Here is a 16,599-nt window from a genome sequence, read left to right as displayed (position 1 = left end):
TGCATATTTGTGTGCTGGCCCCCAGATCCCTCATGTTACAAAGCATCGGCCTCGAAGGCATACTCATCAAAATCTTTTGTAGAGCCTCCATTTTTTTCTAGTTCCCTCAAAATGAGAGAATTTTTACGCGCTCTCTGTGTCGAAAAGGCAAAAATTCTGATTTTCACTGTCGCTCTCGCTAACTTTCTCTCACTCCCTCCTCGTGTGTGCATAAACACAGATGTGTGTATGCGTATGCACATCTGTGGCTTTAGATGCACTGGTATGTTTTTTGCTGTACAGGTAATAAAGACGGGGGAAGGTTTTTGTGTTTTCTTAATAGGTGAAGAAATCTTGAAGACCAGAGATTGGAATATGCTGAATTTTAAATTAAAAAAAAAAAAAAAAAAAAAAAAAAAAGTTAAATTGTCCGGCTGTGGAAGATGGAGCCTCATTTTTGCAGCCACTTTGAATCACGCGTTCATCTCTAAATGCGCTGTTTTTTTTTGTTTTTGTTTTGTTTTGCTTTTTGGTTTTTATTTTTTTGAAGAGCTAACTAACCCTGGCTGCGTCCAGTCTGAGAGAGCATTCAAATGGACTTGCTTCCTCTATTAGTTATAAGCTGTTTAAAAGCGCATCCTATGTTTGAATTGTGGATGAGAGGTTCCCTTGGCAAAGTGAGGAGGAAAATTCTTCCTACCCCTTTATTATTAATTCACTGATTCAGTCTTGGTTGGGCCTACAGGAGCAGTTAACTGGAAGCCTTTGAAGATCGATAACTTTGCTGAGGTTGTCCAGGTAGGTGAAATCGAAGACCCACAGTGGCTGGAACGTGCTGTTTAATGTGTCCTAACTGTGTTTTAGAGAAGTTATTTGTAGCCATAGTTGATTATTGACTTGCATGTATCATCAGGTGTTTTTTTAAGGAGTGACTCCGTTTTCAGGCTTCCAGATGTGCTCCAAGTCATATTATTGAGGATGTGGAAGAGAACGCTTGCTGACAAAGCTCCTGGCAGCTTTACAGAACTTTAATATTTAGTTAGTTCATGTAACAGCTGATTTCAAGGCTTTGCTCTCTTCGAGAGACTGATAACTTGATTTGATTAACTGAAGAAAGCTGGAAAAATGTTCGTTCCTCATTATTCTTCACTTGTTACTTTCTTTCGGGTTACTTTTAAAAAGAAGATTTCACCGATCACAAGCCAGTAGAAGACTTTCAGCCCAAGCAAGGGTGAAGACAGCTCTCTCCAAGAGCAGAGGAAGTCCCAGTGGAGAGAACCCAAGCTTGTTAGCAGAACTCGTCGGCATGTCTAAACAAGGAGACGACTGCTACTTCTATTTCTATTCTACCTGTACCAAGGTATGGCTGGTTTTCCTTTGCCTTGCTTTTTTTTCCCCTTTTTTTTTCGGGAAGGAGTAGATTAGGAGGAGGAAGCACACTGGTCTTTGGTTAACTTGAGAACCAGATAGATTCTGAATTCAGTTGTAGCAACATGAGGCAGCAGCATGGCCATTTTTGAGGCTGTACTCTATTTTCCTTGTTGGTTTCCTTTTGGTTCCAGGGAGACAAATGTGCCTACCGCCACTGCGAAGCTGCTCTGGGCAATGAGACGGTCTGCAAGCTGTGGCAGGAGGGTCATTGTTTCAGGAATGTCTGCCGATTCAGACACATGGAAATTGACGTGAGTGCCTAACGATGTGTTCTCAAAATAAATCAACAAAAGCATTTTTCAGTGCCGTAGGTGTACTGATTGTGCTTTTGCAGGATAGATTCGTTTGCTTCAAAATCATACCGGTTTCTGTTACCAAGAGGGGGGGTGGGAGGAAGCAGAGGGAAATAAAATCAATGCCTTAGGTATGTCTTAGCAAGATATTTTTATTTTTTTTTATTAGATGCTGACAGTTTTCTCAAGAGATGCAGAATAGCTGTTAAATAGACTGCTAAAACCTGCTGGAGCAGGGGGGTAATAAACAGGCTGTTCTATCCTCATGGGAGCAGGCTTGATAATGAACTATCAGGTCTCTTCTGACCCACAGTCCTTCAGATAACGCTGTTGTAGCTGCCTGGGGTAGGAAGTGGGGAAAGTTAAAGGTGCAGCAGAACTAAGTGTCCAAGAAGTAGTTCTAGACAGGGTTAGCCTAGGCAATTTCAGATGTTCTTTTTCCCTCTGAATAATCCTAGTATAATCCTAGGTGTATTAGTTTAACCCACCCTCAACGGATGTCTGAGAGTGCCTGTCTTCTCAAACTGAATGATGACCAATCTAAATGTGCATAGTGGTTACAGCTTATGCAAACTTTGTGAATATGCCCAGAAATACTACACTTAACTGAGAAACTGACCTTTGGAATGATGTTTCAGCACTGTGTTGTGACAGCTGTCACGATCTGGAGCTGTGCATCTCTTTGCAAGCCTCAGGTGCATGTTATCACAAGCTTTTCTTTCTTTCTGTCTTCAGAAAAAGCGCAGTGAGATTCCTTGCTACTGGGAGAACCAGCCGGGAGGCTGTCAGAAAGCCAACTGTGCTTTTCATCATGCAAAGGGACGTTACATCGATGGACAGTTCTTACCACCAAGCAAGAGTGAGTTTAGGTCCTTTTTCTTTAAGCGCTGAAGAATTAATTTTGAGTAGTACTTAGTGGGTGCCAATCCTTTAGGGGGCATCAGGTAACTGTTCATTTGTGAGTGCAGGAAAAGGTCTGCAGTCATAGGTGTACTGCACCGAGTGTACTGCTGGTGTTTGTTTTCTGCTTTCGTGCTCAGCTTCTCTTTGCTTAGTGTGATGTTTGCCTTGCAGTTTGCTTCCTGTTGTTTCCTCTTTTGCTGGGTGGTAGGGAGATGTGTTGTTGTTCGAAGGGAAGTCATTGTTCACGGCGTAAGCAGTGATGGGATGGGCAAAAGGAGATGCTGAACTCGTTGTCTGTGCGGGTTATCTGCCTTTGCTACCATCTCTTTGCATTGTGGTCAAAGTTTTAAACTGCCATATTACCGATGATCCTCCTCTTCCTCTAGCTACACTGCCAAGTCCGCCTGAGTCCGCGGACGATGATTTGAAAGTGGCTCAGATGTCACTGCAGCAAAACAAACTTTCTGTCCAGTCAAATCCCTCTCCACAGCTAAGGGGGTGACGAAAGTGGAAAACTCTGAAAATGTCCCAAGCCCTACACACCCTCCAGTTGTAATCAATGCTGCAGATGATGATGAAGGTGATGATGGTGAGCATGTTTTGGATCTTGGAACAAATTTGTGCTGTAAATGATTGTGTAAATCTTTGGTTCTTGAAGGAATCTGTGCTGTAAATGAATGTGTAAATCACAGATGACCTGAGGTCTGACTAGCAATAGGGCAGGCAGTCTGGCCAGGTCACTGATGGCTTTGTCTGGCAGTCGGTGGACAGAACCTGAAACGTTGGAGGAAAGCTTGGAACCACTCCTGGCTTTAGCTGGTCTGTTGTGTAAAGTTCTATATGAAACTAGGAAGGAAATTTCTTTTTTCTGTCTGAAGAGCAATGTGTTGTGTAGTAGTTAAAGCTGCAGAGAGAATCTAGAGTCCTAGATGTTTTGTCCTAGTGTATTCTACTTAGGAGTTCATCAGGTCAGTGTAGCTGTTTAAAAACAAACAAACAAAACAAAACAAACAAAAAAAACCACAAAACAGCAACAAAGTTTTTTATATGAACCATGGGCTGAAGTGTCACTGCATGAGCTACGTAATCATGACCAATCTGGTGTATGCATAACTGAATCGATTTTTCCCCTTCAGACCAACTTTCTGAGGAAGGAGAAGAAACTAAAACTCCCATCCAGCATCCAGCTGCGGAAGGCAAAAATGGATTACGGGTGATTTCCACTCGGAAAGGCAGTTCTATTACTACTAAACAAGGTATGCCAGCACCTTAGTAGGATAAATCAGAAGAACTTGACAGTTAACTCAAAAGCAGTGTGGTGTAAAAACACAACAAAATGTAGGGGTGCTGAATGGAGTCGGTTATTTCCATGATCTCATTTCTGCCATTAATACCATCATGTGCCCATTGGGTCAGAAAGGTGAACTCCTTTTCTTTACTTTTGGAGAACAAAACGGGGCCACAGCATGGAGTTTAAATGGCTGCACGTGCAGCCTTGCAACCACTGTTGATAAGCCATATCTAACAATAGAGGGATCTAATATCGTGTAAATGGATTAAAATTAAAACTACATTTTGAACCCTGAAGGATGAAAGGAGGGGCAAAATGCCATTGGTTCTATGGCTCTTTCACTTGTGAGGAGTGTTGACAGGCTTTATTCTAAATACTTCAGAAAGTTCCTGAGCGCTAAGAAGCCTGAGGACCTGTGGTCCTCAGTGAGTGCCTCTAAGCCTGTCTCATGAACTGTTTCCTGTTTTCAGAGGGCAATCTGAATTTTGGAATAAAAACACTTGAGGAAATCAAATGGCAGAAGATGAAGGAAAAAAATAAGAGACACGGTGGTGAGTTAATATTCCCTACTTTCTTATCCTGTTCACGGCAGGTGATGGTGACTGGGAGCTGCTTGAGGGACAGACTTCCATTTTTAGCTGGGGGCATAAAGCAACCTGATTCTCAGCCAGCTGGTATTCTAAATGGGAGTTCAAAGGGCAACCAGAGGCAAATTAGTCACCTCTCTTCTTTACATGCTCTGCTTGCTGTATTTTTGACAGTAACAAATCATTTAAAGTTTTTTGTTCTTTGTGATAGTTTTTTATGTTGGGTAAACTTCCTTATGTTTTGGTTGCTCTGAACAGAAGGTTCTTCAAGATCTTCTCTTCGTCCCGTTGATTCTATGATTTTTCCTGCTCCAGAAAAGGAAAATGTCCGGACAGTGGTGAGAACTGTGACACTGTCTTCCAAGAAAGGTAATAATGAATGCTTTTGTTTTGATTTCCTTACTCCTAAACTGGAGGGTTAAGCAATACTTAAAACAATTCACCCATGTTAGCCTTCTGGTGCTGCCTTCTGTTCAAAACGTGCTTTTATGCTTAAAGTCCCTGGTTGTACTGGAAAGATTTGGTGCTCAGGTTAAGTGCAGCGGCAGGAGAAAAAAAAAAAAAAGTGTCAGTATGCAAATAGGGGGGTAACTGAAAAACAGAAGAGTAACGAGAAGAGCGAGCTGTAGAAGCCAGTGCTATACAAGAAGCAATTTCTGAAGCATTAAAGAGGCTGACAGTGGCAGGTGTGGACACAGTATGACAGGAGTTTGTATATAAATTGTTTAGAGCTGTGCAAATGCCTTTTAAAAGGAAAAAAGTGTGGAAGTACTTTTACTCGTAGACATTCACCTTAGAAAGGAATATTTCTCAGCATTTGTACCTAAGAATATTCTGCTTGCTTATGCAGCTTTGTTCTGCACAAAGTATAGGTGTCAAGCAGGCTCAGATTCACTCTCTACTATCTCAGCTGGAATTTGAAGCAAGCACTGAGACTATTAATATTTTTTTTCTATGTTAATTATAGTTAAAATATGAGTTTATGTGGTTTAGCTGTCAAAAGAGTGTCTGACTGGGGTTTTTTGGACATGGGCTAACAGGATACCATTTCTGTTGGCTACTGGTTTCTGTGAAATAGAAAAAAAAATTCCCTTTTGTTTTAGGGGAGGAACCTGTGGTTCGAGTAGATCTTGCTGATAGACAAGGAAAACGGAAAGCCTCTGCAGGTAAGAACTTTTTACGAGCTGTTACGTAGGTGCTGCCTTCTATATATGACTGCATTAAAGAGTATTTGTGATGTATGAAAGGAAAATACATTGCAGTGGAGATCTGTGTTGACGGCAGAAATGGCAAATAAATAAATAAATAAATCATTTAGCAGCTGAAAGGCAATTCTATGAAAATATGCTTGAAAAAGAGAAGCTTATTGTTGACTGTTCTCAAACCTTCCTGCAAAGAAAAGTTCTTACAATATTCCTTGTTTTCTCTGAAGATGATGTAAGCAGCCTTCCAGTGAAGCGCAGCCTTGCTGAAAGGCTGGGGAAGAAGGTAGAGGCTCCGGGAAATGCTGACAAAGCACCCAAGAGAGAGACAGGTACTAAACGGGCATCTGGATTGGATTCCTGGGTTTTGTATTTAGTCTTTCTGTTTGTCCTTTTCCAGTGATGTTTCTTTTTGCATGTTGGCTGAGGTCGTAATCACTGGGATTCAAAGTCACCTTTCCTGTCTTGTTTTGAAATGTGAACCTGAAGTTGACATTATGCAGCCTCCCTAATTCGTTCTTTTTCTGTTTTGCAGTTCGAGTTCCCAAGTCTCTGAAGGACAGGCTGGGATTACCTCCTAAACAGACCAGTACTGAGAGAGGTAACAGCTAGATATTAAATGTGCTTTCTCCTCCTTCCTTTCCATGAACTTGGAGTGCTTTCATACATCCCTAAAAACTAATTTAAACGAAAACAAAGAACTGACGCCTCTTGCTTGAGTGCTGAAGCTCTTCTGACAGCCACTATCAGAACTCTGGCTCTAGGTGTGTGTTTATTTTCTACTTGTGCCTTGTCAAGGTTTTTAGCTGCTTCTGTGAAGCGTTACGTACAATTAGAATAGAACCACTGCCAGGAGCAGGAATTTGAAATGCAGACTAAAAAAGTAATAAAGTAAAGCAGCATTTCTGTGTAGCAGTTCTCTCTGGATAGGGCTGGTCTTCAAAATACAAGTGGCTCAGAGGAAGAGGAGAATGTTGTTCTAAGGATATTGTTCTAAGATGCATTATTGGGAACAGTCAAGATGAGTTTTCCTTAGTGCTCTGACAAATTTTGGAGACTTAAAATATTGCTGGACTCTCTTTAAATGTTGGTGCTTCTCCTCATTTCTTGATGATGACAGGGAAGGCTGCTAAGCCGATGGGAGAGATCCATGTGAAAACACTGGAGGAAATCCGTCGTGAGAAAGCTCTTCAGAGACGCGAAACTCAAGCCAAAGCCGAGGCTGAAGGGCATGGTAAAAGTGAAGATTCCAGCGCAGGGGCAAGAGCTGCTCGTGCAGGTCGCATCCAAACTTTCTCTGAAGCCTTGTCTGAAAAAAAGAATAATCGCTTGGTAGAAGAGAAGAAAAAAGCAGGAGAATGCCATAGCAAGAGCAAAATTCAGGGTGAGTCCAAGAAGCAGCTCGCTCTGTCCGGGCCCAGCAAAGGGCAGGCGAAGGAGCCGGCAGGAAAAGTCAAGCCAGAAGGAGAAGTACGTGTTAAAACCTTGGAAGAAATAAAGCGTGAGAAAGCTCTGCGGATGCAGCAGAGTGAAGGAGATGTGCCAGCTCCCTCAGCACTACCCGGACCTGCCCCAGCAGAGCAGAAATCTTTATGGAGCACAAAACTAACAGGTAATAAGATGCTTTAATGCCTGCCCCAGTGAGGTGCTTCCCATATTGAGCAAGTTCAGTTTGCTCAGGATCTGCTTCATGGATAAATGCTGAATGGCTTGCACATTGTAGCCTTTCTCTCTCTCTCTCATGGGACACAAGGAAATAAATGCACAAAGGAAACAAGTACCCAGCTTTCTTTATTTCTGCCGTTGACAAAACTTTTTTTTGTCTTTTTTTAAAGCACCTGAAAAAGAAGAAAAGAAGACAGTGGAATTGAACCGGCCTTTTCCTAAACTTTCCTCTGGACCTGATGTACAGGTGAGTCCTCTGTGAAGACACACATACATTCGTACAATTTCTGATAATTCTGACAAGTTTTGTTACTCACCGTGTGCCACCCTCTTGAGTGTGTTCTTACCCTTCAGCACCTGGTAGGAGCTGCAGTGCAGTCTAAATCCTATCGCCAGCAGCATTTCCAGACAGCTCTGTAATCCTCAAACTTGGAATCAGTCTGTTTATACCACAGCAACAAAGAAACCCTGTTAGCACCAGCTGAAATCTACACAGTTAACGTGGAGGGAATTCTTTTTGTTCTTACTGACTTGATCTGTCAGACATGAAGGATTTAATACAGAAGGCCAGAGTTCTGTGTTCAAGGAAATCAATCTGTCAGTGGATACTGTATAGGGGAACTTGTATGACTTTCTGCTGCTTAAAAAGAATGTGATAAATAGATGTACAGCAGAACATCCTATCTGTTTAAAGAAGCTTGCCATAGTGGATATTGCAGATATGTGAGACTGTGTCCATAGTAAAGCATGGCTCTTGCTACAGGCAGAATTTTATGGAGAAAAAAAAACACAACAGTAACCTGAACAATATTAATATGCTGTTCCACATCAAGACCATTTTGGAGGGATTGCTGATCAGATTTTCTTAACGAAATCTCCACGGATTTTTTTTTTTTTTTTTGTCCTATTCATGCACTCCTTTTCTTTCCTTCTAGCCCACTCAGCAGAGCGGAACTCGTAAATGTCCAGAGAAGAGCTTTGAAGAGAGACGGTGGGAGAAGTGGCAACAGAGAGAACAACAAGAGAAGCTTCGGAAGGAGGAAGCTGCTGTCAAATCTGCTGCTGGCTTCTTTAATACTGAACCAGCAGGGAAAGTGGCAGCTCAATTTCAGGGCCAGGAAGCTAAAAGTAAGTGTTGAAGGTTAAGAGTTACTTAGGTTGTCTTCTGAAATACAGACAGAAGATGACAATTCTCATGCTGTAACTCTGGCAGGGTGCGTTTTGCCACGCAATGCTACGAAGCAAAGGGTGTACTTTCTTTTTCTTAGTTTGTTTCTTTTCCTGCCAGCCAGATGTTAGGTAAGGAACGGGAGACTAGAAAATGACACTACAAGTGTGGACTTTGTAGAACAGCTTAACTGTGGGACATCACTGCAAGGGAGAGGAAGCTGGTACAACAGTTGCATACACTCTTGTCCTACTATAACTGCTGCTTTTTCCTTTCCTAGCGGGAGCAGGACTTTAAATATAAAAGCCGTCTATATTTGTGAACCTAGCTTGCACTTAGGATTGCTATGTGTCGGAGGTGTCCCTTGTCCTGGATTATTATTTACTGTAGCTCTTCGGTTTCTTTGTTCCTTTGTATGGCTTGTTGGTAGACAGAGTTTACTATGTGGAAAAGATTCCTGAGAATCCAGGCAATGGCGGTGTAATTGTGCTGGCCAAATGCATTTAACTGTGTAGAAGGACTGTGGAAATGATTAAGAGAACCTGGATTTTTCCTGAGGCAGAGCAAGACTGTATCAGTTCTCTCTTCCTTTTACTCTAGCCAACTTTATGACACCTGTGAAGCCTTCGCGTGGGAAAGTCACTTTCCCCAAGAAGAAGGCACTGAAACGTAAGGCACCTGGGAGTTATCCCTCTGCCATAGCAGCTGTGGAACTACAGACTGCCTTTGATGCTGACATGATGGGACCTCCAGCCAGAAAAGCAGCCATGGTAAGGCCAGGGGCTAATGCAGAGATGGATCCCTTGTTAAATTTCTACCCTCCTCTAGGAGAAAAGGTGGAAAACTCAAACGTTCTGCAGGCCTTCTGTTTCCTTTGAAATCCAGTAGCTGTCTCCAGGATGCTTGTAGAACCCTTCTGTATTTATGAGATGAATGGCACTCTTTAACCGGTACTCTGATGCTGTGATTTCTCTGGTGTGGGGGATTTTGTCCATTAATGCCACGTTCTTAAAAGACACAAGATCATGAGTAACCTCCAGGTGAATGTGAACTTTCTTCAGGAGCACCTTGCTTTTGTATTTTGGCCACGGCTCCGCAATGCCAGAGGAGAAGCAGTGTGGAGGAAAAAGCTATTAAGGAATCTTTTACCCATGTGTCATAAATACTGTTTTGCTGCTTTCTAGGGTGTTTCAGACGTGCCGGAGCACGTCCCAGCCATCAGACTTGAAGAAAATCCCCCAAACAGGTGACAACCCCAACTTGCTCTTTTTCTTAATCAGTGTATATCCCCAGGGAAACGTAAGTTCTGTCACATGTGGGAAAAAATGAGGGTTCTGAGATAATTAAAGCCCAAATCCATCAAAGGAATAAGTCACCTGAAACCACTTTCTAGCAGCTAGCAGGATTGCTTAATTAGGCTTTCTTGAAATGCTGCAAGTCAGCACAGCTTTCCGGTGACTTCTTGGGTTGTCTGAATACCTGAACGAGGATGAGGTGAAGTTCTACTTCCTCGTGAGGTGATAGATGATGAGTAGTGTCCTCTGCCTTTTGGTCCTCAAGAATGCCACCTCAACTCCAGGTGCCCTGGCTTCACAGATAAACCCCCAGACTGAAAAATGTACCTGGTAACGCATCGGGCTCTAAATGTAGCCCTGGGTTGATTGATAACAATCCCTGTGTAAGATTGAAGCGTAGGAGGGCTTGCCTACAGTTTTAAGAGCCGGTTTGCAGGAAAGGGATTTCCCGTTAAGAAATGGCATATCCTGATTGTTCTTTCTTGCTCTCCCAAGACCTGAAGTGCGTCTTGGAAGCCCGGAAAGATTTGAGGAGCAGATGGAGATGGATCTCGAGACCTCGACCTCAGCTTCTTCCCAGCTAGAAGAGGCACGGACACGCCGGCTGAGTTCCACAGGGAACGCGCCCTTATCTGCGGATGAAGATTTTGAGAAGCTACTTTGGGAAATCTCAGGAGGCAGACTGGAAGCCGAAATCGACTTAGACCCAGGGAAGGACGAGGATGACCTCCTCCTTGAACTCTCCGAGATGATTGACAGTTGAACTGCGTAGTCCTATGGTAGAATTAAAAAAAAAAAAAAAAAAAAAAATTGAAACTGTTCTTCTTGTTGGATACCCCGAGGTGATCCTTTTTCTAACTGAGGCTTTGCAATGAGACTTAAAGCACAGTCCGAAGTGGTAGAAATTGGCAGGATCTGCACTCAGTTGTCCTAAATTTCCCTGCTGGTCAGAGGTAAGGTCTTGTGCATCCGTTCTCTTACCTTCGATATCGAGAGAACAAAGCACTTCTTTTGGCACAGAAAGATCTCCATTGGCACGCCATGGTGGCTGCAAATCGATCTTCTGATGGAGCGATGCTCTGAAGGCTTAAACGTAAAGCTTCTTCCTTCCTCCGCCCTTGGCACAACTCGATGTTGGGCACATTGTGAAGCTTCGGTGTTCTGATTTCTCGGACAGTTGATAGACAAATCCTGGAGTTACTATGTCAACTCTTGACTTTTACTCATGTATGCCGTTGTTTTGACTGTACCTGTGTCAGATGATGAAGCTGTAGTGGTGGGAGGGAGCAGAATCGTTATTCCAGTGTGTTGTGGACCAAACTTGCTGCCAGGAGTGGGGGTGGGGGTCAGCCCACCCAGCCTTTCTTTCAATTATCAGGGAGGATCAAATAGTGAAAAGCAGCAGCTCTGCCATGCGGCTCCGCTACCCCCACTCCCTTCTCTTGTGCTGTACCAAAGTTCCCCCAGGCTTTGGTTGGTGCTTTTTGCTGGTGTGAGGACTCCGGGGCGAGCAGTCGGGACTCTGCCGCAGTTACGGGGTCGATGAAGGGTTGTTTAAGTGCCTCTTGGTTTTAAAACTTGCTCCCCTGAGCTGCTGGCTCTGCTGCCTGCTACAGCAAATGTTCGGGTGCCATCAGCATCGCGCTTGGGCGTGGGCACTGACTCTGCGGAGGAAGAAGCTGAGATTCGGGTGTATTGTGTACCCTGCCACCAGCCATCGTTTTTTTTCCCCTAGCAGATCAATTTTGAATTATTTTCCGAACTTTTCGCGGCACGGTAGGCTCTTCCCGCTATGATTTGTGAAGCTGTGGGGGCCCTCAGGCATTTGCTGCTGGCAGAGGAAAAGCGCTTGTCGAATTTGTTGTAAATACTTAATGTTTGGACAAAACCACGCGTCTCCGTGTGTGTGTGTGTGTGTGTGCTGTGACGCCCCGGCCCCACCAGGGAAAACCTCCGCCGACGAAACTGCTGCTGGAGCTCACACAGGCCTTCATCGTGCCAAAGGACTTCACGGGGACTTCTGCCAGCTCAGTAATGGGGGAGAAAAAGCAAAATCAGGAGGAGGAGAGCTCAGAGACTGCGCCCACCTGCCCTCGCTTTCCCTTCACCCCAAGCCCTGTTCTACCATCAGCCTTCGCCTCTTCTGCCTGCGGTGCTGGCAGTGGGAGCGGCGAGGCGGCGGCAGCCATGGCGTACCGCGAGCAGGACCAGAAGGTGCAGAAGGTGATTGTGCAGCCCATCGTATCCTTCCTGCGGCTGCGGGGTGCCAGGGAGGTGGGTGGGGGGCGGCTCGGACCTCAGGGGTCTCGGATCTGGGGCCCTGGGGGCTCGGCCTGGGCCTTGAGGCCTTGTCGCGGGGCCCTGAGGCCTCGTTGTGGGGTTTGGGGCCTTGTCCCGAGCCCGGAACTGTTGTCCCCGTGCTGAGCCCTTAACGCAGCGCCCCAGAACCTCATCTTCCGCTACCTGCAGAACGTGAGTACCGCGGGGAGGGGGCGGGGATGGGGATTAGGGAGGTGTGGGGGGAGTGGGGAGGGTCTGGGGATTCCCCTCGGTGAGTTTTCGGCTCCTGGCCGTGTCCCGGGACGGGTTTGTGGGGGATGGAGAGCTGTGCGGCGTGCTGGTGGGCACAAGGAGCCCAGCGTTTCCCCCTCGTGTAGCCGGGCGTGCAGGGGTGATCCCTTGTGACTGGAAACGTGTTCTTCACCGAATGTGTAGTATTCACCCGATGGTATAACGCTCAAATGTCAGATTGCTCATTGAAACTGCCCCTGAGAGTTGCTCCTCGGAGCGTTTGGGAGCTGTCGTGGCTGTGGCTAGCAGGTATTTCTGAACACATGAGAGAACAAAAGTGCTCAGTGTTTGTGGCCCGACTTACTCTCCTCCTTCGTTCTGCAGAGGTCGAGGATCCAGGTGTGGCTCTATGAGCAGGTGAACATGCAGATAGAAGGCTGCATCATCGTGAGTATCCGCACGTCCCCATGTTTCATCTTTCATTTTGCCTCATTCACAATCGTGTTTTTTGATCAAGAAAAGTTATCACAAGGAAAAAAAGATTTGTACTTCTCTGCCCTTCCCCTCGCCCTGCCCTTCCCTCCCGCTCCTGAGCCCTTCGTCAGGCCTTGCTGGGCCCTCTGTCCGGCTGTCTGTCCGTCCATCCGACCCTCTGGCCATCTGTCCCACCACCCTGCCCCGTCCCTGCCCTCTCCCTAAGGAAGGAAAGAGTCCCCGGGCTGCCTTCATGGGGGGGGGGGGGAAGAGGGGAGGTTCTGCTGAGAAAAAACTGAAAGATTTCCCCCTTAACAGGCGCCTTGCGAGTTATTTCGAGTTCCAACCTTCTGCCTTCCTTCCGTAGCAGTGCCTCTAAGGGGTGTGCTGTAAGGCAGCCCTCATCTGGCGCGTTGCTCCTCCGTTCCCCCAAGGAACTGCCTTCAGGATCTGACTAACTCTGGATGCACCCGGTTGTCGCCTTTATTTCTCCTTTAGCTTGCTGAAAACAAGCCGGTTGGGTGACCTTTTGCGTTTCTCGCTTAAAATTTGGATCGAGGAGGTCTGTGTTTCCTTACGCTGATGTCCACGCTGAAGGTGCAGAAGGGTTCCGTGCTGTTGCTTGGGTCAGCCTTGTTGCCAGGTTCGGAATGTTTAGCCTACCGGTGCTTTGGTGCTGTTGGGCTGCACTCAGAGTGTGAGCTCTGGGCGTTATTTCTCAAATACTGCGTTATTTGAGCATACAGACCCGAGATATTCTGCGGAGAGGTGATTTAAGGCACATCAGAACCACCGCTGTGGCGTGTGCCAGCGTCGGACGCCCGTTCGAGTGATCGGGCGGAGCAGGTGAATTGAATTTGGTGCTGGGTGGCGAGGTGGTGTTGGGGGAAGACCTAGGCTAAGGAGAGCTTCCTCTTGCTCTGCCCCTTCCCATCTCAAATGGCCGCTTCCTGGGGAGGTGGGTTCGTTTGGAGGTTAACTACAACGTTACAGTGAGGATGAGGAATCATCTTTAGTCCTGTAGGTATTTGCTGCCAGGCCGCAGCGTTGATTTCAGAAATTGTATTTAAAAAAGGGAAAAGAAAGGAAAGATGTATTCTTTAACATACTCTCTTTTCTCAGAGAGTAGATGGAGGAGCTTCAGCAGTGCCCTTCCTCCGGAAACGATTCCCAGTGTCTGCTCAGACACTGAGGAGGAAAATGGAGGAGAGCCACCCGATAGAAATAAAGGAAAGAAGGGGTCATGGATTAAGGGAAAAGCACTACTTAAAAAATTGGTGCTCTCTAAAAACGGGTTAAGGGTTTGGGACCTGCAGGTGCTGCCTACAGCTGTGTGCATTGCAGTCGTGCCTGTTGCCACTGAGCAAAACGGGGAGAGCTGCTTTGTCGAACGCGGCGTGTTAAAGCACGTGCCACTGCCTGGAAGTAAAGCACGGACTTCCCTCGTGTGGGACTTCTTCCCTAGCGATCTGTGGTTTACCTGATGGTTTCCCATAAGCTGTGAATGTTTAAAAGAAAAAAAAAAAAAACAAAAAAAAAACAACACCAACGTTGAGAGTGGTGAAGCAGATCCTCACCTGGGGACTCAGAATCAGCAATGACATCACCATGCAAAGCATTGTGTGCGCTTCGGGTCGGGGCTGCTGCGAGCCTCGCAGCGGGGAGGGAGAGCAGATCCGGGGTGCCTCTGGGTCAGCCCTGTGCCCTGGTGGCTTCGTGAGCACTGAGAGTTTGACTCCTGTGTTCCCAGCTTTCGCTTCCGCACCTGTGGTGTGGCAGAACCAGCGAGCTGCTTCCTCAGCTGGAGGAGGAAGAGGAGTGACCTCAACATTGCCGAGGTAAAGCACAATTATGAAAAAAAGATTTGGCAAAGATGTGGGTTGTACCAGCGCGGCTGCTGCAGCAGCAGCAGATCCTGGAGCATTGGAGAAGATAGAGAGGGGTTTCTTCGTGAAAAGAATGCTGTTAAAAGTGTTTTCATGCCAGAAATTAGGATAAACGCCTCTGTTGTTTGACATCCTCTATTGACCTGGCACATTGGCATTACAGCGTACCTGGCACGCTGTTTGTATTAAAAAAAAAAAAAGGTATTTTAGTCAGGGCAGGCCAGAAACCTGCCTTGGCACTTGCACATCGCAGCAATGCTTACAGACCCTGCATCCTGGCCTGGCAGCCAGGATCTAAATCCGATGGTGCTGTTGGTAAACTGAAGCTCAGGAAGCGCTTCTGGGTTTTTCTGTCCTTCCATGTGAATTTTTACCCTGTGAAGTTGGTGTATGAAGCTATTTTCGTAACAACAAATAGGTTTAAAAGCAGTTTCAGTTTAACGTCTACATGCTTGGGTGTTATTAACAGAGCTTTGTATACTGAGCTGGTGCTTGGTAGGAGAAAAAACATAAATCTTACCTGGGAAACCTGGACCCCCTCAGCTACATACTGCTATGAGGAAACTCAGATGTAAGAACACACTTAAATAACACCTCACCAGAGCTGTTGTGCTCCTGACCACCAAAGGCACCTTTTTCCAACACCGTCATACTGGAAGTTGATGCAGCCGGTTCCATCCGTAAAGTGTGACTGTACAGTGCTGTAAAAGAAATATTTTTTCACAGCTTTGGAGAAAGTGAAGCAGAGAAAACCACACATAACCACTGATACCTGGACCCCAAACTGCCACAGACTGACAGTGATGCCCACTGGATATCTCCTGATACCCTGCTGCCTTCTGACTGCTCCAGCAGAAGTCCCGTTTTAATTAGCCAGCAGGTCCCTCTGAGGGAGGGACTTTGCTAAAACTCCTGCCGTAGGAAGTGTCCTACGGGAGCCAAGTTGCTAAACTGATGTGTGGTTTTCCCTTAACCCCCTCACCCCTGACTTTCCAGCTCCTGACGACACTGCCAACGTGTGCAGTGTCACCGTGTGCCAACTAGGTGCCAGCTGCCATGGTTTATATATTGTAAAATCAGTGATTTGGGACTCGTGAGCACTGAGAAGAGGTTAGCAATTACTTAAGAGCTTTCCTTGTGTCGCTCTGGGGCAGGGAGATGGGTGAAACATCTTAGGCTTGAAAGTGATTCCCTGCAGAGTGACGTGCTCAGATCTGCACAACAGATCTGTCGTCTGGTCACCTTATTAGATCCCTGCTTGAGAGGTTGCTTGCAAGAATCGATTCCTCTTCACCTTGATGTGTCAAGCTAAAGACAAATCTGTGCCGAAGCACTGTCTGATCAGACGAGTGCCTCAGTTCAGGATTGTTCTTTGACAGCTACAGAAACAGCAGGACGATCAGCGCCTTCAGGAACAGATGAATTTGATCTTGAGGCTGTCATAAAACAGGTCCCTGAAGTTTGAAGACTCTTCAAATAGTTTGGGCCAGCAAGGAGCAGCTGTACGTGGCGGCTGCGGTAACTCGGGGCTCAGAGTCTCAGAGAGCATGGTGAAAGGTGACCCCCAGCTGGCTGCTGGAGGAAGCTGAGGCAGCGTTCAGCTCTAACCTTTGCCTTCTTGGCTGGCATCTTTGCACTCCTGCTGTCAGTGGGTGTTGAGTGTCCGTCCCCCCAGGCTCAGAACATGCCCTCAGATGTAGGCAGCGTTTAGCAGCTAGAATTCCCTCAAATAGAAAGAGTACAAATGATGCGTTTTCTGCTTTTGCTTTGGAACTCTTAGCTTGAGGTTTTCCTGCAGGCCATGAGGTTTCTTGCAGCAGCAGGGATGAGTTCTGTTAGCAAGAGGCTGTTCTGTGCTTTGACTGTGGGAAGATGAATGGTTACGTGTGCACCGTTAAATATAACTTGACACCT

At 46.1% G+C, this 16,599-nt stretch overlaps 1 protein-coding gene across 1 annotated transcript; it reads left to right on the top strand.

Annotated features, from left to right (window-relative positions):
- Nucleotides 1-1,285: 1,285 nt before the first annotated feature.
- Nucleotides 1,286-15,729, top strand: LOC311220563 (zinc finger CCCH domain-containing protein 11A-like; the record flags this gene model as incomplete). The annotated part of the gene is given in 25 exon segments (XM_084304125.1): nt 1,286-1,339; nt 1,542-1,661; nt 2,439-2,562; nt 2,993-3,103; nt 3,106-3,195; nt 3,743-3,862; nt 4,368-4,448; nt 4,743-4,853; nt 5,588-5,650; nt 5,917-6,018; nt 6,222-6,287; nt 6,807-7,298; nt 7,522-7,598; nt 7,706-7,711; nt 8,287-8,479; nt 9,120-9,289; nt 9,704-9,765; nt 10,310-10,572; nt 11,431-11,513; nt 11,759-12,088; nt 12,710-12,772; nt 13,298-13,320; nt 14,550-14,637; nt 14,973-15,089; nt 15,682-15,729. Coding segments are annotated over 25 exon segments (3,057 nt in total).
- Nucleotides 15,730-16,599: the final 870 nt, after the last annotated feature.

The sequence above is a fragment of the Netta rufina genome (genome assembly GCF_964035555.1).
Source record: "Netta rufina genome assembly, chromosome: 34".
NCBI lineage: Eukaryota > Metazoa > Chordata > Aves > Anseriformes > Anatidae > Netta > Netta rufina.
Note: the sequence above shows the minus strand (reverse complement) of the source record. Positions and strands in the feature narration are given on the sequence as shown.